This window comes from Haematobia irritans, chromosome 1, assembly GCF_050003625.1.
Source record: "Haematobia irritans isolate KBUSLIRL chromosome 1, ASM5000362v1, whole genome shotgun sequence".
NCBI classification, from domain to species: Eukaryota; Metazoa; Arthropoda; class Insecta; order Diptera; family Muscidae; genus Haematobia; species Haematobia irritans.
Genome location: NC_134397.1, coordinates 111429233 through 111457219, shown reverse-complemented (window position 1 = coordinate 111457219; position 27987 = coordinate 111429233). Strand labels below are relative to the sequence as shown.

The 27987-nt window shown below is 34.2% G+C and overlaps 1 protein-coding gene across 4 annotated transcripts in view; it reads left to right on the top strand.

Annotated features, from left to right (window-relative positions):
- Drip (aquaporin homolog protein drip) overlaps positions 1–27987 on the top strand; it is a 184757-nt gene that overhangs the window by 106916 nt on the left and 49854 nt on the right. For 3 of the 4 annotated variants that reach the window (XM_075291452.1, XM_075291450.1, XM_075291449.1), the window contains one exon: positions 1231–1424. In XM_075291452.1, the coding sequence (XP_075147567.1) occupies positions 1233–1424 (192 nt within the window). In that variant the 5' untranslated portion in view covers positions 1231–1232. Of the gene's footprint in view, positions 1–1095; positions 1120–1230; positions 1425–27987 lie in introns of those variants that run through there. The other variant, XM_075291451.1, reaches the window with a different exon arrangement.

Below are 27987 nucleotides of genomic sequence, written 5' to 3'. Positions count from 1 at the left end.
ATATTTTTTCCTCGGTTTTAGTTAATTTAACTAACGTACGCAAAAAATTATTAGAGTAAAGGAAACTTTCTCCAAACATAATAATTCCATGAACTAAAATAAAGTTAAATTGGCTTTAGTGAAATAGAGAGTTCACTTATTTTTGAGTGTAATTTTTTTATTGAAAAAATAAAAATTTTGTAAAAAAAACGATTTTTTGTGGTGATGAAAGTTTAAAATTTTCGAAGCACTTCAAAAAAACTCTAACAAAAGAAAAACGTTTTCGGTACACGTTTTCCAAACGTTTTTTTTTTTTTTTCTTTGCGAGTAGAATGTGTCCTATACTTTTATGACCCTCCCCAACGATTAGCAGCAATAATTCATTTTGTTTGTCTTAAATCAGTTATTTGTCTCAGTTGTGATTACACATGGAAACGATTTCATGTTTTGTTTTTTTTTTATTGTTTTCCGCTTGCCTCTCAAGCGTCTAATCAAACAAAAGTTCGAGAAAATATCTAAGCTATAATAACACAACACAGCAAAATACCTTTAGTTGTTGGCTTTATCATTAACTAAATATTATTCAAGTTCACGCAATCTTAATTTTAAAACAATGCGAACAAATATTTTTCCACCAGTTCAGGCAATAATGGGACCATTTCACCCTATAAAATCGTACGCACCACGGACCTAGGAAGCTTGTTTACTTTGCCTTTTTTTTTTGTTATGTTATCTTGATCAAAATTCATGTTTTACACTTATTTTGGGAAATGATATGGGCCAGTAGCAAATTTGGCTCTCGTGATTATCGACAATAAATCATTGACAAAATCCCCACCCCACATCATCGTAGGCATTATCAATTGTTGGACCAATTAAGAGTTGCTTAATATTTAACGAATTATTCGCAGATATCAAAATAAACCACTTGTGTGTGACATAAACGATAATAGTATTTTATTGAAAGTAGTCAAAGGAAAGTAGATTTTTGTTTATTTAATTTGCAAAAACAATTTTTCAAAAACCAAGTAGTTGAATAATGACAATGACAGTTAAATATATATTATTCCACACATAAATTGTTATTTGTTAAAAAAAAATATTGGAATATTTAAACAATTTTAACTAAGATGCCCTTAGGTAACGCTTATTGTATTTAGCGAATAGTTTCTATGACTTCTTTAACTCTTCTAATCCCTTGATAAGCACAGTTTTTCAATGTGTAATATTTTGTATTCTATTTTCTTACAGACATGTCAGCTGTAGTAGGTGTCAAGGATATCACAGATAATAAGAAAATATGGCGACAGTTAATGGCCGAACTCATCGGTACCTTCTTCTTGGTTGTCATTGGCGTTGGCAGCTGCACTGGTGGTTCAGAATGGAGTCCCTCTATACCTCAAATAGCTTTCACATTTGGTTTAACAGTAGCCACATTGGCCCAGGTAAGTTATACGTTCTGGCTTTAAGCAAAAGCATAAAAGAAACTAGGCTTGGGTAGTAATATGAAACCCTCCCCGAAATCCCTTAATTCGGACCGTAAAAATTTATCAATAATAAACACGGAAGAAGTCTTCGAGCTTCGAACAATTTCATACGTTTGCCATGACTATATTTTCTTATGTGGGTGGCTTGCATCGCACGGTGAACCCATGTACTTTGGTTGTACTTAGCCTACTAAAAAAATTGTGGGAAAACATTCGGCACAATGAGGAAGATTTGTCGTTTTTGAGGAGCGAAATTTAAAGCAAAACCTTAAAAAAATATTGCAGACTATTGTTGCATCTCTTATCATGAATTCGGGTTTATTTAGTTTTAAAGACTAATGGTGATGTCGTTTGGGAAAAATGTGTTGCACACAAATGGTACAATATTTTATGGTGTTACCACAATGTTGCCGAAACCCCTTGCAAAGACCGCACCGTTTTCGTTTGAAAACGGACAAACACGTGCTATCAGTGTTGCACAAGTCCAAAAAACACAAGTGGTTTGTACACAAAAGAAAATTGGCCGTAATATTTCGATTGTTTTTTAACAACTACTCGTATTATTAAACAAACACATTTTTTTGCATTTTGCTTTTATTTTAAAAATGATTCTTCTTGGTAAATTATTCAGCTGTTGTGAAGAAATTGAAAAGCAACCACAATACACGCGTCATACAACTTTTTTTCCAGGCGCATTTTCACCAGAGAATGAAGCCTACCCATTTTTGTCGGCGGCGACTGACACTAAATTTTTGCCTCCGGCGGCGGCTTGACGGCTAAGCCGATATAGAATTGTCTATTCTGTGGCGCACAATTACACTAGGTCACAAATAACAAAATTTTCTCTGTTATTTGTTTCTAGCATACTTTTTCCCATTGATTTTGACCTACTAAACACGAAAATGAGTTTTAAAAAATTTTCTGTCGATTGGTTTTCGAGATACAAATTTTTGAACTTTTTTTTTAATTTTTGGAGGTACACTTATAATTTTGAGCATATCTTTCGTCTTCTTTGACCTATTTGATCCTAGTGCTACTCAAATTAAAGAAAATTGAGCCGTCTACAACTCATTCTCAGAAAATTTTCAAATCGGGTAAGTAGTTTGGATGTTGGCGGCTTAAAAAAGTTAAAAAATGGCGTTTTTTTAGTAAAAATGTGACAGAAAAAACCATATAAAAATTTGCGTATAGCTGAAATTTTTACAAAGAAAATAAGCCCTCACTTACAAAGAAAATAAGCCCTCACAAAGAAAATAAGCCCTCACTTAACTTAAATCTAACAACAAATAGCGGACTTATAATTTTTTTTTGTAAAAGACCGAAAAGACCAAATCAACGCCCAAAAAAAATGAGTAGAAACAAAGATATAACTGTACATTTTATGCCATGTGGAAAACAGCGTTGATGCGTTGATTTGGTCTTTTCGGTCTTTTACCAATTTTTGTTAAGTGAGGGCTTATTTTCTTTGTAAAAATTTCAGCTATACGCAAAAAACCAAAATTGCTGTTAGCATCGTGTTTTATATTTTATATGAATTTTTATATGGGTTTTTCTGCCACATTTTTACTAAAAAAACGCCGTTTTTTAACTTTTTTTAAGCCGCCAACATCCAAACTACTTACCCGATTTGAAAATTTTCTGAGAATGAGTTGTAGACGGCTCAATTTTTTTTAATTTGAGTAGCACTAGGATCAAATAGGTCAAAGAAGACGAAAGATATGCTCAAAATTGTAAGTGTACCTCCAAAAATTAAAAAAAAAAGGTTCAAAAATTTGTATCTCGAAAACCAATCGACAGAAAATTTTTTAAAACTCATTTTCGTGTTTAGTAGGTCAAAATCAATGAGAAAAATTATGCTAGAACCAATTCACAAAACGACTGTTGGCTAGTGTTATCCATTGTAAAATCAATTTGAAATTTACCGATTTGTAATGAGATTAGTTGTACAGCCAATCATACACTGAAATTTACATTTCATTCAAATTTTGTTGATAAATTTTTGTAAAACTGTGATACTAATTGATTGTAGGCGGAAACTTCAAAATGTTTGCAAAAAATATAAAAATTATTAATATATTTTTCTGATATAAATCAATATTTTTGTTTAATTGGCGACTAAATTTGAGTCGAGATGACTCGACATATTCCGCGGCAGTGTCGACAGCTAAAAACGGGTCGGCGTAGGCTAAAATCGGCTGCGCGATTCGGCGGCTTCATTCTCTGATTTGCACAATATCTGGATATTGTTTTCGGACTATGCTGGTTTCACTGCGGCGACGATTTTTTATTTCTGTCATATATATGTCCAGTGTGACCGTACTGCAATTCTTTTTAACATATATTTATATATTTCAAAATACAAGTCGATCTGTTTAGAAAACTCCTGACTACAATAATAGAAACAGCATAGAACATTTCTCGAAGGTGGCACATTTTAAAAAAGTGTGTCACTTTTTCATAAAGCAAAATCAACAATGAACGACATTTATATCAGTTTTATACGTAGCGTAGTGAAATATATTTTGTACATTAAGATTTTAATCAGACTAACATTATTTTATCTCCATCTTTGAAATGTAATATTTAGAAGAGAAACCGATTTAATCTACTATAGAAAATTGTTAACAGAATGAAAAAGAATTTTTAACAAAACGAAATGTTCGCGGTTTCGTCCACTGACTTTATAAAAATAAAAAGATTGTGAAAGCGGGTGTATCTGCTTGACATTAAAAGTTAAATCATGAATGCCGGATTATAAATTCGTAACCATTGTTTCCAGATCATGAACGCTGGTTGTCATTTTATCGTTGTCAGCAGCGTTGCCAATTTAGCTTTTTTCCCGATAGATTTGGCTTTTTTTGAAGACGTTTAGCGGGAAAACAATGCATTTAGCTTTTAGCTTTTTTTTCACGACCCGACATGTTTCTATTGAAATATGGATAGAACGGCATTTTTATCTAAGCCTTGCTGCAAGAATAAGGTTTTTCACATATTTCAAAGTTCAATTGAAACATTAATAATGATTCCAGCCATTATGCGGGCATTTTTGCAGAAAATACACCTTGTTGTAAAGTTTTTTCCTCATATTCATAAAAGTTATCGTAAACTTTAAATCTACTATTACCATACAAATTTGTTAGATAAACTGTCAGTAAATTATTGGGAATATTATCATTTGATTCGTTTATCCTTTTTATGTTATTATAATATTCTAAAGTTATTACGATATTACTAAATTAAAATAGTAGATGTGAATTGCTTTGTGCACTGAAAAAATATTGTCGTCTCCAGAGCTGTGGAGCCGGAGTCGGAGTCGGAGTCTTGGAGTCGGAGTCTGAAGATTTTGCTGGAGTCGGAGTCGGAGTCGTAAAAATTTTGCTCGACTCCGACTCCGGCTAAACCAAATTTATCACTTCACATTTTTTGTAACTAAGCTAGTTTTTACGCAAATTAGTTTCCATTGCGTTATGATTGTAAATGAAAATCAACTTCCAATTACGATTATCTTTTTATGTTTCCTCGAATGTTTGACTAGCAGATGGGCTGGATCGATCCATTTTAATGCCCATATCAATTTATTTGAAATATTTCGAACAATCGAAATTATTTTTTTTTTAATTTTATTTTAAGGCCATATACATATGTGGTATATTGACAGAAAAGTTTTTTTTATAGAAACAAAGTTTTTTTTATAGAAAATTTTGTCAAAATGTTATTTCTATAAAAAGTTTTGTCAAAATTGTATTTCTATTGCAAATTTTGTCAAAATTTTATTTCTATAAAAAATTTATTCGAAATTTTATTACTATAGAAATAGTTTTTTCTATAGAAAATTTAGTCAAAATTTTATTTCTATAGAAAATTGAGTCAAAATTTTTTTTCTATGGAATAGAAACAACAATTTTCTATAGAAAATTTTGCAAAATTTGGTTTGTTACACAAAAAGTTTTTCAAAATTTTATTTCTATTGATAACTTTATTTCTATAAATTTAAGTTAAAATTTTATTTCTATAGAAAATTTTGCCAAAATTTTATAGTAATAGACTTTTTTATTAGAAAATTTGGTCAAAATTTTGTTTCTATAGAATATTTTGTCAAATTTTATTTCTATAGAAAATTTTGCAAAATTTTGTTTGTTACACAAAATTTTTTTCAAAATTTTATTTCTATTGATAATTTTATTTCCATTTTTTTTCTAAAATTGTACTTTTATTGATAATTTTTTTCAAAATTTTATTTCTATAAGAAAAAATTGTCAAATTTTCTCAAAAATTTTTTTCTTACTGATGCTCACTGATACTCACTGCTATAAAAAATGTATTCAAAATTTTATTAATATACAAATATTTTTTTCTATATAAAATTTAGTCAACATTTTATTTCTATAGAAAATTTAGTCAAAATTTTGTTTCTGTAGAATATTTTGCAGAATTTTATTTACTACATAAAAATTTTTCTAAAATTGTATTTTTATTGATAATTTTTTCAAAATTTTATTTCTATAAGAAAAAATTGTCAAATTTTATTTCTACAGCAAATTTTCTCAAAAATGTTTTTCTTATTGATGCTCACTGATACTCACTGCTATAAAAAATGTATTCAAAGTTTTATTAATATACAAATATTTTTTTCTATATAAAATTTAGTCAACATTTTATTTCTATAGAAAATTTAGTCAAAATTTTGTTTCTATAGAATATTTTGCAAAATTTTGCAAAATTTTGTTTGCTACACAATTTTTTTTAAATTGTATTTCTATTGATAATTTTTTCAAACTTTTATTTCTATAAAAAATTTTGCCAAATTTTATTTCTATAAAAATTTTATTCAAAATTTTATTTCTATATATTTGGTCTGTTTGCGTGAGATACGCAAAATCTAAGAGTCCCAATTTTCAATTCCCATATTTATTCGATAAATCCCCTGATTATCGACTGTAGAAAAGTTTAACATCACTTTAACATTTTTATCGCGGAATTTATCTAAACTTGTAGCCATATTGCTCGTACATGCTTCCGCTAACTAACTTGCGTTACTTGTGGTCTCTTCTAATTCTACCATCATACTGGTAAGATCTCCGTCCATCAATGAAATAAAGTACCATACTTGAAGAAATCCCTAATTCGTTTGTTTTCTTCCATTGGTTTTATATCCCTTCCCCGCTTTTTGCTGTCAACTGGTGGACAAATTTGCTTTGGAGTGCTTTTGCCATTTCATCTCCCTGAAGGTTTGCTGATCATCCACTCTTACCTGAGTTTCCCTGAGCTAGCCACATTGACATTGATCCCACTCGAACCGGATTCTAGCAGACTCTCTGAGAGACACTTATTGTCGGCATCACAACATAACAGGTGTGTTTTGCATTATACTTTATTATTGCATTCAGTAGTTCTTTCATGTGCCAGTGATATAGTACAAGAGCGGAGGTTATTTATCACGTGTGAAATTTCTGATAAATATAATAATTAGGAAATTAAAATCGTATCGACCAGTGTGTTGTAGAAATTGTGGACAAAGAAAAAAGTGGACTGAGACTGTAATATGACCCATTACTTATTATGACCCATTAAAAAAAATAAACGGAAATTATTAAGTGACGTGCTGAAAAATTCCGGTGTGTGAATTGAATAGCCATTTTTTGGATATATGACACGCTACAGCAATCAATTTACGATAATTTCGCCAATGGATTACCTTAAATATTTGGATACTTCAAAAGGAAAAAGTAAGTTTTAATTTGTATTACATCATTATATTTTATTCATGAAGCCATTGGACGCGACCACGTTTTTACTGTACTTCATTTGGTTGTCCGCTATTAATGATATAACATTCATCCGAAGTAGTATAACAATAATCGCCAGCACCTTTTAAACCCAGTCCAGGGAGAAAATATATACATGGATAATTATATTTTTCTATTTTGTGTTAATTCTTCTCAAGCTATCATACTGCCACGAGAGGAAAAGAGGCAGTTATATTCGTGATAGTGTTATTCTTTCTCACTACCAGATTTACAAAATTGGTTTGAGTTGAGTACATTCCATTATTGGTTTTGTTTTGATCGCATTCTTTTTTTCCATAACCATCCATGTGAGTGGGAGTTCCATTGCTCTACATTCTGGTTGGAATTATTCCATTGGCCTACATATTGCCTGCAGCTATTCCATTGGCCTACATTTTGTGGTGCAAAAAGTAAACAACTCTTCCATTGGCCTACATTATGATTTTAGTTCTTCCATTGATCTATATTTTGAGTTGTGGTCAGTGACTTCTGATATATCAGCTGTGAACACGAATATAAATACGGCGGAAGAATATCTTATAGATCTTTTATTGATTCCTTTATATCTTTTTATTGGTCTTCCTAATATATTTTACCATATAAATACATATTAATATTGTTTTTTGCCTTTATATATATATACATTTTTTTTGATACTGTAGGGTACACATATTGGGTAAACCTGAATAAATTACATGAAATTGTGCTTTTGCTAAGGTCCCTCTAAACCGATTTGTCTACTCTCTTTTTCAAAGGAGAACTCGTGAGTTGTAGTGATTCGAATTTAGTATCTGGAGTTATTTTACGTTATCTTAAGAATTATTTTACGTTATCTTGCATTACTATATTATTCTGAGAGTTGAGTATTTACTTTTCTGTATCGCCCACTCAAACGTCGATTTGATAAACATGTCCTTGAAAGATTTTATACGCTCGGCGGACAGACTCGCAGAATTTGAGGCCGCCTTGAGTAATAAGGAACTGCCACTATCTTCGATATATGATCTCGAGGTTCATCGAGAGGAGGCAAAATCGCGTTGGCACAAATTAACATCAGAGTATGAAAAGTGTCTTTCAAGTATAGAAAAAAAGGGAGCTGACTCAGGCGATGCCTCTGGTAGCGGGAAAGAGTCCCAGGGGGATGTTGGTAACATCAAGGAGAAGTATAAGAGGGCGTATATTGCATATACAAAATGCATATCTAGTCTCAAGGAGCTTGGTCAGGAAATTCGTCCTAAGGCTCAGACCGCAGAGACTGGTCCAAGTTACAGCTTCAACTTGCCTCCTTGCGAGTTGGCGGTATTTCAAGGCGATTACATGTCATGGCCTACATTTCGAGACATGTTTACCGCCGTCTGCATAAATAACTCGAAATTAAGTCCTATAGAGCGCCTGTTCCACTTGGTTAACAAAACCAGGGGCGAAGCCCATGACATAGTGTCCAGAAGCCCTCTTACCAATGACGGTTTCTTCTCCGCCTGGGAAAATCTGTGCGCTCGTTATGAAAACAAAAGAGTTTTAGTTAATGGTCAATTGAGGACACTTTTTAATTTACCGTCCTGTACTTCTGAATCCGCTAATGGCATTAAGACTCTTCAAAGAGACATAAGTGCATGTATCTCGGCCCTCAGTTTATACGACATTGATATTGCAAGTTGCGACCCAATTTTTGTTTATATATGCTCCAACCGGCTTCCGAGCCTGACATTAACCCTGTGGGAGCAGACGATAACAGATAAGGCCTCCATTCCTAAATGGAAAGAATTAGATACCTTCCTTACAAGTCGATATCAAACCCTAGAGTCAGTGACTGATATAAAAGGATCGAACGATCAAAAGGGTCATACGTCCAAGGATGTAAAATCCTCTCAAAAGAAACAGTCATCTAATAACATTCGCATTTTTCGAACGAATGTCGATCAACCGAAGTGCCATATTTGCGACAACGAGTCGCACGTCATTAAGAATTGCCCGCGGTTTCTTAACATGGACTACAACGAAAGAATTTCCACAATTAAATCTGGAAAGATGTGCTTAAATTGTTTTTCTGGAGCCCATTCGTTAAAGAACTGCAAAAGTAAATTTTCATGCTTCAAATGTCGTCGAAGACATCACACATTACTACACCGCGAGCAAACCACGTCGAGAATTTCGGCTCCTTCACTTGCGTCTCCACATTCTGAACAAGTGTCCACCGGTGGTGCTGTTACTTCTAACTTTAGCCCACAAATTTCTTCAATCTCTTTGCAACCATCTACACCTGGAGCTGCTAATAACGTGCACACATATTTCTCGACTGGTTGCTCGGGTATATTATTGGGCACGGCTATAGTGAGTGTCTGCCTACCAGGGGCCACTTATGAAGTTAGGGCTCTCATCGATTCGGGTTCTGAGGGAACTCTAATATCCGAAAGGATATTCAATCAATTAAAACTGCCTTTTCGGCGAACTTCCGCCCGGGTGTCGGGTTTGAATTCTACAATTACCGCCAGTGTATGCAAAGAGTGTTGCTTTACACTAGGTTCGTCTTTCAGTGATGTACGAGTTCCAGTTTCAGCACTGGTGGTACCTCATCTGTCCGCTAATCTCCCCTCACGATCATTGGAGACACATTGTCTTCCCGAGCTACCAGATATTCGGCTTGCTGACCCGAAATATTACGAAAGCTCGAAAGTAGATATTCTTATTGGGAGTGACATATTACCTTCCATTATGTTGGGAGGATTCAAGAGTCAGATTGGAGGATCTTTAATGGCCCAGGAGACAATTTTTGGTTGGATCATCACTGGGCCCATTCTCTCAAACGGTCCGACACGTAATACCACAGTGGTGTCTTATCTTTGTGAAATTTCTCTAGATAGACAAATTTCACGATTTTGGGAGGTGGAAGATCTCCCAAGGAGGAAACCGTTGTCCGATTCTGAGATATTTTGTGAGGAACTATATAAAAGGACTACCGTTAGGAACTCCGAGGGTAGATATGTCGTTTCTCTCCCGTTTAAGGGAGAATTTCCTAAACAGCTTTATCTCGGGCAATCTAGAAAGAACTCTATGGCCCAATTTTTCCGAAATGAGGGCCGTCTACTTAAAGATATTGGTCTTAAAGAGGAATATGATAGAGTACTTTTGGAATATATATCCTTAGACCACATGCGTCCGTTGAAGCATTCTACTTCATCATTCGAAGGTCCCCACTACTATATGCCACACCATGCCGTTCTAAAACCCGAGAGTACGTCCACAAAAGTTCGTGTGGTATTTAATGCCTCTTCTATTACATCGAATGGTAATAGTCTGAATGATGTCCTACACGTAGGTCCAGTTCTGCAGAGGGATTTGACTGTTTTGATCCTTAAGTGGAGATTTTTCCGATACGTTTTTAACGGCGATATACAAAAAATGTATCGCCAAATACTTATACATCCAGAACAGAGACGTTTTCAACGCATTCTCTTTAGGACCAACCAACTGCAGCCTCTCCAGGATTATGAGCTTCAAACAGTAACGTTTGGAGTCAATTGCGCCCCGTATTTGGCGATCCGGACGATGATTCAGTTAGCCGCTGATGTCCAAACGGAATACCCTTTAGCCAGCAAGATTCTCTCGGATTGTATGTATGTCGATGACGCTCTAGCTGGAGCTCATACAATCCCTTTGGCCATAAAGTCGTTAAGGGAACTTATAAATGCCTTAGGTTCAGCAGGTTTTACGATGAAAAAGTGGACCTCGAATTCGAAGGAGATTCTGGCAGGAATTCCTCCTGACCATCTGTTGTATGAGGATTTTTTAGATTTCGACAGCACTAGTTCCGCGAAGACACTAGGTATCCGCTGGAACGCTCGTTCCGACTCTTTTTTCTTCGTTCCTTCAAACATTATGACTTCAAATGCCTATACTAAACGCGAGGTCCTCTCACAGATATCGAAAATTTTTGATCCTGCCGGTTGGCTTTCACCTATTGTCGTTAGGGCAAAATAATAATGCAACGGATATGGCTAGACGGGACAAAGTGGGATGAAGGAATATCCCATGAGTCACTGCAAATGTGGAAACTATTCAAGGAAGAATATCCTTATATCCAATACATAAAAATTCCAAGGTGGATTAATTATAGCCCAAATGACTACGTCCAATTTCACGCTTTCTGCGACGCTTCCGAGAAGGCGTACGCTGCCGTTCTTTACGTTCGGGTTCAGAAAAGGGAAAGCATATTTACGCACCTAATAGCCTCAAAAACAAAAGTGGCTCCAGTTAAAACAATATCGGTTCCACGACTAGAGCTATGCGGTGCCGTCTTATTGGCAGATATCATTGATAACTTACTCCCTCAACTGGGAGTACCAAAATACAAACTATTTTGCTGGACGGACTCGAAAATTGTGCTGTCTTGGTTGGCTAAACCACCCTGTTTATGGACGACATTCGTGGCCAATAGAGTGGCCAAGATAATACAGGTTACAGATGTATCCATGTGGCATCATGTTGTATCGGAAGAAAATCCAGCTGATCTCTCAAGTCGCGGCGTCTCACCCAGGGAGTTAGCGGAGAATCCACTCTGGTGGCAAGGACCGCATTGGCTGCAAAAGGAAAAGGACGACTGGCCTATATCCGTAGTTTCCACATTCTCCGAGGAGTTAGAGAAGAAAGAAGTTAAGGTGCATTTCTCCTATTTCCAGGATTTCGAGGACATACTTGAACGGTTCTCATCATTCTCCAAGGCAATGCGAGTTATATCCTATGTCTATAGATTCTTTAATAAAACACATCCCAAGCATCGATCCAATCTACAATACAGCACTCTTGTCATCAGTGCTGCTGAAATTATTCATGCACGATATCGGTTAGTGGTAATATATCAAAAGGTTCATTACACGAATGAATATATGGCCCTATCGGCGGGAAAACCGATCTCTTCGTCCAGCTCCTTGTTGAATCTAAATCCTTTTATAGACAATGATGGTTTGATTCGCGTTTGTGGGAGATTAGAACAATCTTCCTGCTTATCTTATAGCGAGAAGTTCCCCATAATTGTCCCGTACAATTGTCCATATGCTCGATTGGTGATAAGATTTGTTCATGAAATCAGTTTACATGGGGGGAACCAACTTGTTTTGAGACTTACTCGATCTACATATTGGATACCTCGCATGCAAAATCTCATCAAAGCGACAATGCGCAAGTGCAAAGTATGTATAATCCATAAAAAGAAATCCAAGTCTCAACTTATGGCGTCATTACCTCCTGAAAGGTGCACCATATCTCGTCCATTCACTCATACTGGGCTAGACTTCGCTGGACCATTTGATATCAAGAACAATACTGGAAGAGCTTGTCTTATCACCAAGGGCTACGTGTGCGTCTTTGTATGCTTTTCGACGAAAGCTATCCACCTTGAAGCAACTTCAGACTTGTCCACTCAAACGTTTCTAGCAGCTTTTAGCCGTTTTGTGTCCAGACGCGGTTGTCCTTTACATCTCCATTCCGATAATGGGACAACGTTTGTCGGAGCCTCTAAAACCATCGCCAAAGACTTTATTCAAACGTCACATGCTGCTCTATCATCCGCTTATGCTATTCAAAATTTAACATGGCATTTTATTCCGCCTGGGGCTCCCCATATGGGTGGTTTATGGGAAGCTGGCGTCCGAAGTTTTAAGATCCACTTCAGAAAGATTGCAGGGGTGTCCAAATACACATTTGAAGAATTCCAGACCCTACTTTCCAAAATCGAAGCTTGTCTTAACTCCCGACCTTTGTCTCCTATGTCCACAGATCCAGCTGATTGCTCTGCTCTAACTCCAGGACATTTTTTGGTGGGGTCCCCTTTACTCGTTCCAATTGACCCACTCATTACGGACCCTCCAGCTTCACTTCGGAATCGATGGCTAAAAATGAAATTAATCCATCAACATTTTTGCACCCGATGGAAAAATGAATACCTGACGGAACTGCACAAACGTAATAAATGGAAAAGACCAGAAGAGGATATCAGTATCGGCGCGCTTGTAGTAGTGAAGGAGGACAATTTACCACCCAATAGTTGGCGATTAGGAAGAGTAATCAATTTGTTCCCGGGACATGACAATAGGGTCCGCGTTGCTGAAATCCGAACGCAAAAAGGGAATATAAACAGACCAATTACAAAGCTCGTTGTGATTCCTACTGACTGAATAAATGTTTACCACCCGTACTATACCCGCCGTTCTTTAATATGTCATTGAAGTAGGATTTTTTTTAGTTGTGCGTTCTTAGTTCTATTCGAAATGTTTACCAAAACAACATGTTTGTTCTTTTTAGAAATATGCCTCCACATTGTAATAACTCATCACACCAGGCTTCAGACAATCGGAACGTAAGGCAATCAGACTTTGTCTGTAGAGTTTGTCGTCGTTTCCACTCTTTAAAGAAATGTCATCGTTTTTTGAGAATGAACATAGCGGATCGTAAACGAGTCGTTCGAAAATATGGATATTGTTCTAATTGCCTGGCGCACTATCATTCCCAAACCACTTGTTTCACGAAGACTGGATGCAAATATTGTAAAGAGAAACACCACTCACTTCTCCATTTACATCCGAGACTTCGACTCCCAGCGGAGCATAGCAAACCAAAGCGAGTCGATTTTCCAAAAATCACCCAAAAACCTCTGTGCTCTGAACAAAAACAAAGCGAAGGAAAGACTTCTAACTCTAACACTCCGAAGTTAACGACTTCATCTAGCTCGACGTCTTTATCAGCAATTCTAAAACAAAACGCTTTTACTCTATTACCGACGGCTCTAGTAAGAATCGAGATAAATGACACTAAGCACTATGCTCGTTGCCTTTTAGATTCCGGCTCCAGAATAAGCTCAATAGCAAGGAACTTTGTTGATAAATATGGATTGACGACATTGGAACTCGACGATGAAGTAATTTGTCCGGTTACACTTATATCTTCCATAGACTCTAGATTTAGTTTAAGCACTACACTTCGAGTTAACAATCGCATCAGTATAAAAACCCCTAGCGAAACATTACCGGAATCTATTAAGCACAGTTTTCAGAACATGATTTTGGCAGACAAGACTTTTCACAAACCATCATCTATCGACATCATATTAGGGGTCGATTATTATTCGAGGGTCGTTCGGGAAGGTATATTTTTGAGATCTGGTCTGCCTGCGGCTCAGAACACGGCATTTGGTATCACAATTTTTGGCACTTTCACCAACTGAACTTGAAGGCAATTAAAAAGTTAATGACACAACACCCATTTATCTATCACCATCTCACCCATCATTTATTATACCAACATGTATATAATATTTCATTCATAAGACTAACCATTTGTTTATGATATAAAAAAAAAAACCATATGTACTGAATTAAAAAAAAAATAATAACAAATCAGAACTAAGTTATGCCTATCTATATTTATAAATTACTTTTACATAATTATTCTATATAAAGCATGTACGAATAATCTGGTATGTTAAACGAGATATTAGAGCCCTTCTACAAGGGGGCCCGGCATGTTTGCGTGAGATACGCAAAATCTAAGAGTCCCAATTTTCAATTCCCATATTTATTCGATAAATCCCCTGATTATCGACTGTAGAAAAGTTTAACATCACTTTAACATTTTTATCGCGGAATTTATCTAAACTTGTAGCCATATTGCTCGTACATGCTTCCGCTAACTAACTTGCGTTACTTGTGGTCTCTTCTAATTCTACCATCATACTGGTAAGATCTCCGTCCATCAATGAAATAAAGTACCATACTTGAAGAAATCCCTAATTCGTTTGTTTTCTTCCATTGGTTTTATATCCCTTCCCCGCTTTTTGCTGTCAACTGGTGGACAAATTTGCTTTGGAGTGCTTTTGCCATTTCATCTCCCTGAAGGTTTGCTGATCATCCACTCTTACCTGAGTTTCCCTGAGCTATCCACATTGACAGGTCAAAATTTGATTTCTATAAAAAATTTTGCCAAAATTTTATTTCTATAGAAAATTTAGTCAAAATTTTATATCTATATAAAATTTTGCAAAATTTTATTTACTAGACAAAAATTTTTTCCAAAATTGTATGCTTACTGATACTCACTGCTAAGTCGAAAACTTGTAGAAATGACTCAAATTTTCAAATTTTTCAATGAATGAATCATAAATGCATTTTTGCGAAATTCTCTAAACAATTATAAATATTTCCCAAATATTGCCCGAGATTTTGTAGAAGTCTGATTTGAGATTTTATCAAAATGTAGATCTAAATACAAAGTTGTGCAGAGTATATTACAATCGGCCCGCCCGACTTTAGACTTTCCTTGCATTTTGATTTTTTGTTAAAATTGTGTTACGTCCCATAACGTTAGATTTAAATTTAAAGTACATAGATTTTGTAGAAGTATACACAATTTTGTCTATATCGATTCAGATTCAAATTCATTCATATGGGAATATAAACTTTTATAATGCTCGCAACAAATTTAAAGGATTTGAAATAGTATCAATAATTTTGGTCCACAAATACATATACTGTTGGTATCTTCTCATATTATGATGGGTATTTATATCATTATTTTATTTATTAAACATTGCCCTAAATTTGAAACATAGAGTTCAATTGGCATTTAATGTGAAATTAAGACCTTTTTTGCACACATAAATAAATACGATACTTTATATCGATCCACTTACGGTACCCCCACAATAGAACTACAAATTAATGGTATTAAAATAAGATTTAGTCATATTACCCGGAGTCGACTCCGGAGTCGGAGTCGAGCTGATGAAAAATGCTGGAGTCGGAGTCGGAGTCGAGCAAAATTGGCTCGACTCCACAGCCCTGGTCGTCTCCTTAAAATACGAACGCGAATTTTGGTTATAATAGCATTTGTGAATTTCTCTTATATAAACTCTTTTATTTATTTATTTCCATTTATTTAAGCAATTCAAAGCCTTTACAGGGCCAATTTAACGAATTACAACACTGTTAGAAAAATATGTTTTTCATATGTTCCGATATAAACAAAATGTGTTTCGGGCAAAATTTTAAAACACAATATATTTAAGTGCAAACATGTGATGTTCCTAAACTAACACTAAATGTTTGGGACATCTATGTTAATATGTTAGAATAAATTATGTTTGGGGCATGAATGTTCATAAAAATCATATGTGTGAATGCAAACATATATAAATTTACAAATTTCGACTAAACATACATATGTTGTGATATTTTATTCAAAGCGATAGAGAGAGTATAGAGAAAGAAATAGAGATGGAAACCGAGAGAGATGACGAAAGATATCAACATTACAAAGCGAAAGAATCAAAAGAGAAAATTTTCTATGAAACCGCTTGTATGTTGTTTCGGAAAACTGTTTTTTGATAAGGCCAAAAATTTGATATGCTTAAGTCTAAATATTATTTAATTTGAATAAAGAGAATAGACATTCGGAACCAAGAGAATAGACATTTGAAAACCAACCAGCATATGTTTTCGCCTGAGAGCAGCATTTTATGTATGTGTGGACATGTGTTTTGTTTATCATTTTGGCACTGTGGGCACAATTTTTTTCTTGGTTCGTTAAAAGAAATCAGGGGTCTTCATAAAAATAACGAAAGGGTACTATACTCTTTTTAGAGTTGGGACAGTAAAATGAAATAAGGAGGAAATAGTGAAAAATTACACAGTAAAATCTATAAAAACAAAGTTTAGTTCCTCTTTATTAATAAGTAGTCCACGAGGAGTTGACGGACACCTTCAAATATAAAAGCGGGCATTAAGTTCGAGTTTTGCAGCTAAAACAATTGAAAAAGTTTATTTTCTTTAAAATAAATTATTAAAGAAAAATAAGAGGCATTTTAGAGCGATGGTGTTCAATGCTAGTAAAAAACTGCTCACGCCTAAATAAATTTATGTTTATATTATAAAATTATTTATGTATGTTTATACTCGACTCCACGTTCTTCTTTTGTTAGTTTTTGAATTCTTTCCAAATTTTAAAGTTTTGTACCAAAAACAGTTTTTTGTTACAAAATTGTTATTTTTGCAATAAAAAATAATATTTTATCCAAAAATCAGTCACTTACGTTTATATCAAGCACTGTTACTGACTATAAATCTTTAATAACCCACATTTCAAAGTTTCATTATAAAAATTTAATATAGTATAAATATAAATGTGTAAATTAAAAAAAAAAAGTGTTCGGTCGGAGCAGGGATTGAACCCACGACCCTTTGCATGCAAGGCAGACATGCTAACCACTGCTCCACGTGGCAAACAAATGTATGTTTCTGTTAAATAATGTTATGTTTGCATGGGCTCGTGGGCGCTGCAAACTATGCTATATAAATGTAACTTATAACGATAATTATCTACTGGTGACTATAACAGCTACGTAGCCCAGTGGATAGTGTGTGTGTATGGTCCTCGGTTCGATTCTCCGTGCAGGCGAAAGGTAAAATTTAAAAAAATTATAAAAGTGAATAATTTCTTCAACATTATTTGTATTACAGAAAAAGGTGCCAAGAACTAAAATATTTCGTGGAAGTGAAAATTGCGAGTATGTTAGGGTATGAGCACAATCGTCTTTGGGAAAAATTCTTCCAAGCATATAATATTTTTGGGCTCAAAATGCTTCCAAACATATAATATGTTCACATAAAGCAAACATATTAATGTTTCGGCAGTATCCAATAATATATGTGCTTCCTGCAAAATATGTTTGGAACATATGTTAAAGAAGCGATTTTTTTTGAGGGTGAATGTACTACTCCAACGGACATTACACTATTATATAAAAATATTAAATATATATTAATAAAAATAAACAATCACATATAAACAATTTAACCAGCAATCTTATATCAATAATCAATAATGTTATACATACATTTTTTTATTTTTTATTATTATTTTTTTTTGCATTTGTTAATGTTTTGGATCCCATTGAAATTAAAATATGTTTTATTTCGCGAGTCAGGACTACTCATCCAAATGCCGATAAAGTCGTTTTTTCCTTATAGTTAAGTGATTCAACTTAAAAATGGGTATCTTTTCATGAAAGAAGGCTAAGGTCAATTCTAAACAATTCTAAAATTAATGAAATAGCCTTTAAATGTGAGGAGTTTTTGTATCTTCACCACAAACCAAAATAGCGTTCAAAAATAAAAGATGTTTTTCAACACTTTATTTTAAAAACGTATACATACAAGAATTTCTACTTGAAGTCGAGTCTTAATTTGGAAATTTAAGTTGTCGTTAGCACGTTTTTAAAGCACTTTGATAGCTCATGAAGAAAAGGCAAATGGTTTTACTGGGAAATGTAAACTGTAGGTATTTTCTACAATTTAAATAAAAGTAATGTATTTCGAATTTCTCACAATTTCAAAACCAAACTAAAATTTTATTTAAAAAAATAAATCATTTTTTTACCAAATCCAAAGCATGCTTAGATTATTAAATATTTTAATTTAACAAGTAAATAAAATAGAGGTATTGGGAAGGTAGTTCCCACAAAACGAAGGACTTCCAGTAAAAATTTGTGATAGTAATCAAAATGTATCGAATACGCAAACAGAGCTAATATGACTTATGGTGTTTTCTTTTCCGAAAAAAGTGCTTTGCCTTCATTTTGTCTGTACAGAATGCGCATTTTTAAAATGTTGCCAGCAACCTAAAAAATGCTGTCGTTTCAGCGGGCAGAAAAGAATTCAAAAAAGGAAACAGCAATCGCAGCACTCTCGTTTGTCGGCGGTGCTGAAAATGGCCGCACTTTGTCTCTATGCGTGGCGCTATTTTAACAAAAGAATTCGAAGCCTTTTCGCACTTTTGCCTGTTTTTTAGAAAAGAACCAAAAATGTACATTTTCCGGGCAAAATGCAAAAAAAGAGCGCATTTTATACAAGAAAAGAAAACGCTATTAGTTATTGTGACAGTCTCACAGAATTGGAATTAAAACGAAAATAATATGCATTTTAAGTGAAATAAAGTCTTTAAGGGAGCCACCGTGGTGCAATGGTTAGCATGCCCGCCTTGCATACACAAGGTCGTGGGTTCGATTCCTGCTACGACCGAACACCAAAAAGTTTTTCAGCGGTGGATTATCCCACCTCAGTAATGCTGGTGACATTTCTGAGGGTTTCAAAGCTTCTCTAAGTGGTTTCACTAGAATGTGGAACGCCGTTCGGACTCGGCTATAAAAAGGAGGTCCCTTGTCATTGAGTTTAACATGGAATCGGGCAGCACTCAGTGATAAGAGAGAAGTTCACCACTGTGGTATCACAATGGACTGAATAGTCTAAGCGAGCCTGATACATCGGGCTGCCACATAACCTAACCTAACATAAAGTCTTTAAGTTTGTTAAATTTAAAAATCAAAAATTTGACTTTTGATACAAAAAATTTAGCTTTTTTCCTAGCTATTTATACCCTTCACCACTACTGTGGTACAGGGTATAATAAGTTTGTGCATTTGTATGTAACGCCAAGAAATAATTGTCATAGACCCATCTTTTAGTATACCGATCGGCTTAGAATTAAATTCTGAGTCGATTTAGCGATGTCCGTCTGTCTGTCTGTCTGTCTGTCTGTCTGTCTGTCTGTCTGTCTGTCTGTCTGTCTGTCCGTCCGTCTGTCTGTCTGTATATATAATTTTGTGCACAAAGTACAGGTCGCAGTTTAATCCGATCGTCTTCAAATTTGACATAACGTCTTTCTTCGGGTAGAAGACAATCGCTATTGATTTTGGAAAAAATCGGTTCAGATTTAGATATAGCTGCCATATATAGTTATCACCGATTTGATCATAATTCACGTATTTATGAACCGACGTTCTTCAAATTTTGTACATCTGAACGTTTTGTCAGTCCCGTAAAAACTGCCAAATATCAGCTAAATCGGTTCAGATTTATATATAGCTCCCATATATATATTTCGTCCGATGTGGACTTATATGGCCCCAAAAGCGAGAGTTTTGCCCTGATTTGCTTCAAATTTTGCACAAAGAGTACGTTTAATAGTATCGTTAATTGTGCCAAATTTAGTTGAAATCGGTTCAGATTTAGATATAGCTCCCCTATATATCTTTCGTCCGATTTTAACTTATATGGCTTCAAAAGCCAGAGTTTTGCCCTGATTTGATTAAAATTTTGTACAAGGTGTACGTTTAATAGTATCGTTAATTGTGCCAAATTAAGTTGAAATCGGTTCAGAATTAGATATAGCTCCCATATATATCTTTCGACCTATTTGGACTTATATGGCCCCAAAAGCCAGAGTTTTGCCCTGATTTGCTTCAAATTTTGCACAACAAGTACGTTTAATAGTATCGTTAAGTGTGCTTAATTTGGTTAAAATCGGTTCCGATTTAGATATAGCTCCCATATATATCTTTCGTCCGATTTGGATTTATATGGCCTCAAAAGCCAGAGTTTTGCCCTGAGTTGCTTGAAATTTTTGCACAAGGAGTACGTTTTATAGTATCGTTAATTGTGCAAAATTTAGTTGAAGCCGGTTCAGATTTAGATATAGCTCCCATATATCATTTGCCCGATTTGGATTAATATGCCCACAGAGGCAAAAGTGCTACTCTGATTTACGTGAAATTTTGCAGAGGGAGTAGAGTTGAACTTGAAACTTTGCACAGGGAGTAGAATTAAGGTTCTGCATATGCGTGTTTATTTTGGTTGAAATCGGTTCAGATTTTGATATAGCTCCCATATATATCTTTCGCCCGATTTTCCGTCATATGACCACAGAGGTCAATGTTGTTATCCGATTTACGTGAAATTTTGCACAGGGAGTAGATTCAGCATAGTAACTATGCATGTGAAATTTGATTGCAATCGGTTCAGATTTCGATATAGATTCCATATATATATGTTTTTCCCATTTAGGCAAAACCTACCTACATTTGCCTTATCAAATCGCCACTGCCAAGTCGAAAACTTATCAAAATGACTCAAATTTTCCTATTACTCTATTACACATCTATCGATATCCATTCCTATATTTTTTACTAACACTGTGTTCCACCTCAGCGCATTAGCCGACTTAAATGTAAAATCTATAAGTATTGCAGAACTCTGTACAAATCTGCTCAGGTATACAGAATATATGTGTATGGATTGATATGGTATCGAAAATGTGGACTTACAAAGTGGTGAAGGGTATAATATAGTCGGCCCCGCCCGACTTTAGACTTTCCTTACTTGTTTTTAGCTATTTTTTGGGCAAATCTAGCAGTTGTTGGTGAAACAATTCTGGCAACGCTGGTTGTCAGACATCTTCTGTTCTCCGTTTGACATCAAATGTGTATTGATTCACCCCCATAAACGGATCGTTACGAAATGTGCACGCCGTTCGTGATTGTTTCTATGGGCTTATGGTCCCCAGACTAAAAAGTTAATTCGTTGACATTGAAAAATCGTTGACATTAAAAATTACGCACACATATTCAAACAGCTAAGTTGAGCTCTAAACCTACTTTTTCCATACAAATTAATTTGATCAACTGTTTATAAATTGTTTTGAAAATGGACATAATGCTGGTGATACGAAGGAGGTTCAATGTCAATGAGCTCCACAAAGAATAGGGGAGCACTCATTGATGGTACCACAAAAGACGGAGCGTAAAAAATGAAGGGTAGCCTATTTACCAAACCTAACCAAATCTAACCAAAAAGCCGCTTTGAAATGTGTCAATTTGAAAATAAATTCCCCGAAGTTTTATTCTGGTTCAATCCAAAGTGAACAGAATCAAGTTCCACCTGATGCGATACTAATTAACTTGTCACTACAATTGAGTAAAATGTCATCTCTTGTAAATTCCCAAACGAGTGCTTAGCTATTTGTAACTTAGTTAAGCAGCTGTCCGAAAGTTTGTCATTTAGTTTACTAACGGACTTAGTGAATTCGATTTAGATTTAATCGGTGAATTTGATTTGTTTCGTTTAGCGTATTTTATTTATTGAAAAAAAAAATTTTTTGTTTTTTTTTTATTATTTTATTTCTCTCTAAACACCATCATCAGCATCATTGTTTGTTAATTACACCTTGAGAAACTGGTTTCGATTTTGTTCTTATCGGCATAGTTGGTTCTTTTGGCATTATTTATTTTTTTTTTTTGTTTCATTCGTTCTAGAATCACTTCAAAACAGACAAACCACCAGCCGACCAGCCAGCCAGTCACCCTGGCAGCCTACCAGTCTGAGCCTTAAACTTTAGATGTCATGCGTATGGACGTACAAATGAACAAACAAACATATCCAACTTCTTCTCAGAGAAGGAGCGCGCGCATGCGTACATCGGACAAATGACAACAACAACGACGCATTTATGCAATTAGTGCAAATGTTCGATTTTTTCCACTCGATATCTTTTTCCAATGAATTTCGTCTATTTTTGTTGTTGTTGTTTTTATTTTGCATTTGATATTCTGTAAAAGTTTGTTAAGTTTTTAATTTATACGATTCATTTGTAATACGAGTTTAATTTGAGATTTGACAGATATAATTTTAACGCTTAATTATGCGTATCCGTTAATTTTAAGATTGTTTATAGTTTGACTTGAACATTTTTTGTTTCTCTTGAAAATTCTTTGCTCACTGGTTATTTATAATTTAGATGCTGCTGTTTTTCTTGTCGTTGTTGGTGGTGATGGTGGTATTGACTGGTCACCGGGCCTTTCGTTCGATCAGAGAAGCATTGAAGCATTGCGTACAATGTCGGCGGATAAGCTTTATAGGGGTGTCAGATTGATTATAGGGATTGTGATCAGATTCAAATATGACTTTTCGACATATCAAATTTCTCACAATTTGAGAAAATCGACTTTTGGAAAAGTGGATTTTTCGAGAATTCGACTTTTATCACAATCTAGAAAATTAAACTTCTCGATTTTAAAATGTCTGGATAGCGTTACATATTTATATTCACACGGTTGAAAAAGACTGTTTTTCATATGTTTGGCTATAAACATTATATGTTTGGAACACAAATTTTTAAACACAATATTTTTGAGTGCAAGCATATAATGTTCATAAACTAGCATAACATGTTTGGGACATATATGTTAATATGTTAGAACATATTATGTTTGGGACATAAAATGTTTGTAAATATAATATGCTTGGATGCAAACATATATTAATTTAGAAATAGCCTATAAACATATATGTGTTTAGTAGCTTGGAGCGCTATTTAACAGGGAGCGATATTGAATTAAGTTGGTGGTTGTTGCTTGTTATTACAAAATTAACATTTTATTTTTCCTTGGGCAATTGATCAGCTACTTCTTTGATCCTTACAAACTGTGTGGTCCGCTGTTCGAATACCCGTCCGGCAAAAGGTAAAATTAAAATAAAAAAAATCATACAATTGAATAATTTCTTCTACAATGTTTGTATTACAGAAAAAGGTGCTAAGAACTACAAAATCTCGTGGAAGTGCGAAAGATGTGGGGGAATATACAATTGGGCAGAAACAAAATTTTGAGCATTCAGGTCGAAAACCTATGTTGTCAGCACCTATATTACCTGTTTATTTTCATAATTCATTATGATTGTACATATATAAATAAATAAATAAAATTTTGAGAATTTTTTTTTAAGCATATAATAATTTTGGGTGCAAAATGCTTCCAAACATATTATATGTTCATATAATAACATATTGTTGTTTTGGAACACAACATTATTGAATTTGGATGCAAAAATACAAAATGTTTGGAACTTAGACTACCCAAACATATATTGTTTAGACCAATATGCTTTCAAACATATTATATATTGGAAGAGATCAAACATATAAATGTTTGGGCAATACCCAAAAATGTATATGCTTGAAGCAAAATATGTTTGGGAGTATATGTTACAGAAGCGATTTTTTGTGAGCGTGCACTGTATGTCTGTACATACGTAAATAATTTTAAACTAATTTTTGAAATAGATAATATCTTTTACATACACTCTCAAAGTTTCCATCGAAATATTTGCCTCATACACTAAAAAAATTGTCGTGAGACCAAAGATATCATGTCCTTATGCCAATTTAGCTTAGCATTTCTCTAGCATAAAGTTTTTTTTTGTTCAAAGATTTTCTACTTGAATAATTTTCTATTGCACTCAAAAAAAGTGAACCCTATATTTCACTAAAGCCGATTTAATTCTATTTTAGTTCATGGAATCATTACGTTTTAAGAAAGTTTCCATGACTAAAACCATTTTTTGCCTACGTAAGATAATTTAACTAAAAAAGAGTAAAAAATTAGTGAAGTATAAAGATGAACTAATTTCGTGTCTCCCACAAAATAGTCCAGAATTTGTAAATTTTACCAATAATGCGCCCATGTTGCACTAGTGGTATGGCACTAAAAACATTTTTGCAATTTTGAACTCCATTTTTTCCTTCAAACTACGAAATTTTCTTAATTAAGCGAAAAAAAAATTTCGCCTAATAAATTTTCTTGAACTTGTCGAAAATTATGTACTTATTTTTGTGATATCTGCGTTTCTAATACAGTTCAGTTAAAATTAGCTAAAATTAATCTAATTTTTCTAAAATTAACAAAATTTCGTGGAGGATACACGGTTTTTTCAGTGTTGAAGCTGAGTTTGAATTTGGAAATTTATGTTGTCGGTAACACGTTTTAAAGGACTTTAATAGCACATGAAGAAAATCGAAAAAATGGATAAATTAAAATTTGTTTCCTAGATTAAAGCAAAAAAATTACATTTAAAATAGAATTGTGCCCTAAAAGTATCCTTACTTCAATTCTCCGCTTTTTTGGCTCGGAATCAATACCAAAATCATTAGTGAAAATACACAATCTTTGGAACCCGGCAGGTGTTTTTTTTTTCAGTGTATACCCCTTTTAGTTAAATCCAAATTTGACTTTTTCAAGCCGATTAATCTTTTTTAGCCAACATCAAATGACAATTGCTCGAATTTTTACATTGCAAAATGTCGATTTCGTTTTTCGATTTTTTTGACAAAACATCCATTAGTCGAAATCTTGATTATCGACTTTTGTAAAGTGTGATTTTTTTAGCTATTATCTTTTTGGCAACATTAGTTTAAACAGGTGACGCACGTTTTGGTATGGGTATGGCTACGTAAATAAGCCGATATGTCGATTTTGGAGTGAAACTGCCAATGGATTCAGAAAATAGCACAGTTCTTCTATGATAGTATTCATGGGATGATAGTATCATTGGACCGTAGTTGTTAAAAGAACGTAACTGTGGTGACTATGGTGAGCGCTACTGTGGGATGATATCCAACTTTTTTTGCATAAAATGCAAGAGCTTGACTTTCATGACACTTCCTGTGCCAGTGTCCAGCTTTATCCTTTAGAAGAAACAAGATACTGGACTCCTTTTTCTTTCAGGCTCTCACTGATCTGCGGGAGTGCAGCTTAAGGGACATACTTGCATTCATCAGGGCCTCTGGTTGCTTGTTCTGAGATTTCTTTCAAAGAGAACGAGCACGAGGAAGCTCTGGGACAAAGCGGACCGCATCGGAAGGAAGAAGATGGAAAGATCACATCGAGGAATCACAATGTGCCTATACTGGTCTAAATGGACATCAATTTCAACACAAAAATGTCATCCTCTTCAACCTAACCTACAATTGGTTTCAAAAAGACGGTGCACATACACACAGAAAATTCGGTTAACATTTTATTTCACGTTCGGGACCGGCCAATTGGCCACCTAGATCGTACGATTTAACGCCTTTAGACTTTTTTTATAGCAAGAATGAACTGCTTCAATCATACTCCACATTTTGAGATTTTCACAAAGCGTTGTTAAAATCAGGAAAACTTAATGTCCTGGTATATTTTTTAACTACAACTAAATGTGAAGAAAAAGATCATTGGCGCCAAATCATGGCCATTTTAACCATTCTCTTGTTCATTCCTACTATTTTTGGGAATCGTACGAAAATTTGCTTTTGCTTTAGTTCATTAAGTGAACTTATGTGTACGGTCATTAAACTTTATACCCACGTTTAGTTCATGAAATATTTGAGACATACTTAACCGTTTCGGGACGACAGGGATGTTTTCATCCCAGAAAAATTTGAAAAATCATATCTCTGAAAATTCTCACACGATTTGGTTGAAAACCGTCCCAAATCATTATTTATATTCTTCTCTACACGAAAAAATCTTCAAACATTAATGGATTTCAAATAAAGGTTATACACATTTTTCTGAAGTTAATGCGTATTTTTTTTTTTCAAAATTGTTCTATAGTTCCTAAAAACTTTATTATTGGAAATAATATTATAGGTCAAATACCGCTTATTTTCCCAACGCTATTTGATCACAATACAAGAAGCAAGTTTCCAGAACAAACTCATATAGCTTTTGAACTAATTGAGGTAGGTCCCCAAAATTGATTTTTTTCTACATGCTGTTAGTAAGTGTAAGTGAAGAAGAAAAAATTAAGTTTTTAACATTAGGTTTAGTTCGGTAGTGAAAGGGTTATTTATGTCCTAAATTTATTGCAAAGTCTTTTAGCTTTCTTTTGATTAAAATGTCTTTATTTTAAAGAAGTTTGTCATGAATATTGAAATGTGTACTTAAAATTCATGTCGCATAATCTGTCATATTAAAACAAAATATTTTTAACCTAAACATACCAGTATGTGGTGTCATTTAATTAAAATATTTCTTCATATATTTGGAAATGCTCCGCCACAACTCTATCTGAACGCCATAATAAATTCCATATCGCCAATGTCATCCCTAATAATGTTTGCTAACATTTCATGGCAAATTGTTTCACTTTTGTGCGTAAATCCATTTTTTCTGAGTGCTTAAGTTTTAACCAGTTTTTTTTTTTTAATTTTTTTGTCGGCGTAGCTGCTTAACTACAATTAGACCTTGATACTATTTAAGAGTATGTGGTTAAGCTTAAGGGCTTTGATAGTTTGCAATAACTGATGTAATTAACTCGATCTATTGATAAAGATCAGATATTGATTAGAGTAAAAGGCAAGTGCTTCAGATTTCTCCATACAATCACATACAATATGTTAGTTGTTCTAAGTATAGCTGGGCAATTAATCCCAATAATGGATATATATATATATTTTTCAAAATATAACCAAAATGACGCCTTTAAAAATAAACATTTGGCAAAGGAAAACACAGAAGCAGGTCATAATTAGCACAATACAATAAATTAAAAAAACACAATAAAATTGAAAATTGTATTTTTGCAACAAATGTTGCTTCAATAGCTAAACCGGAAGACAATACACACTTTTTTGTTTTGCACTGCATATACCATTGGTATGGGCTTCCAGAATATTGTTATATTGGTGTTGTGTACATTTAAAATCTCTGCAGATTTCCAAGGCTAGGCTTAAAGAATGAATTTGAAAATTTTTGTAGATATTGGTGGAGGCTGACACTATCCCCCATCTTCCGATATTCGGAATGACAAATCGCAAGAATTTATATTTCTTACAACTAGAAAATTGATATACTCTTAAACTAAAATCCAATTTTATTTGGATCTTCTCATTAAAGAGAACTCTATATACTAGAGGGCTTATTCTGAATTGGTTATAGTAGAGGCATGGAGCCACATACCACTTCGGACAGGGGGAGATTCCTTGTGTAGACGAAGTTATATAGGACAGACTATAGTGGGGGCGAAATGTTAACTTTGGCCGAAATGCTAAACTCCAGACCTTATTACACGTACGAAAGCTACTGTTTTTATATGTAT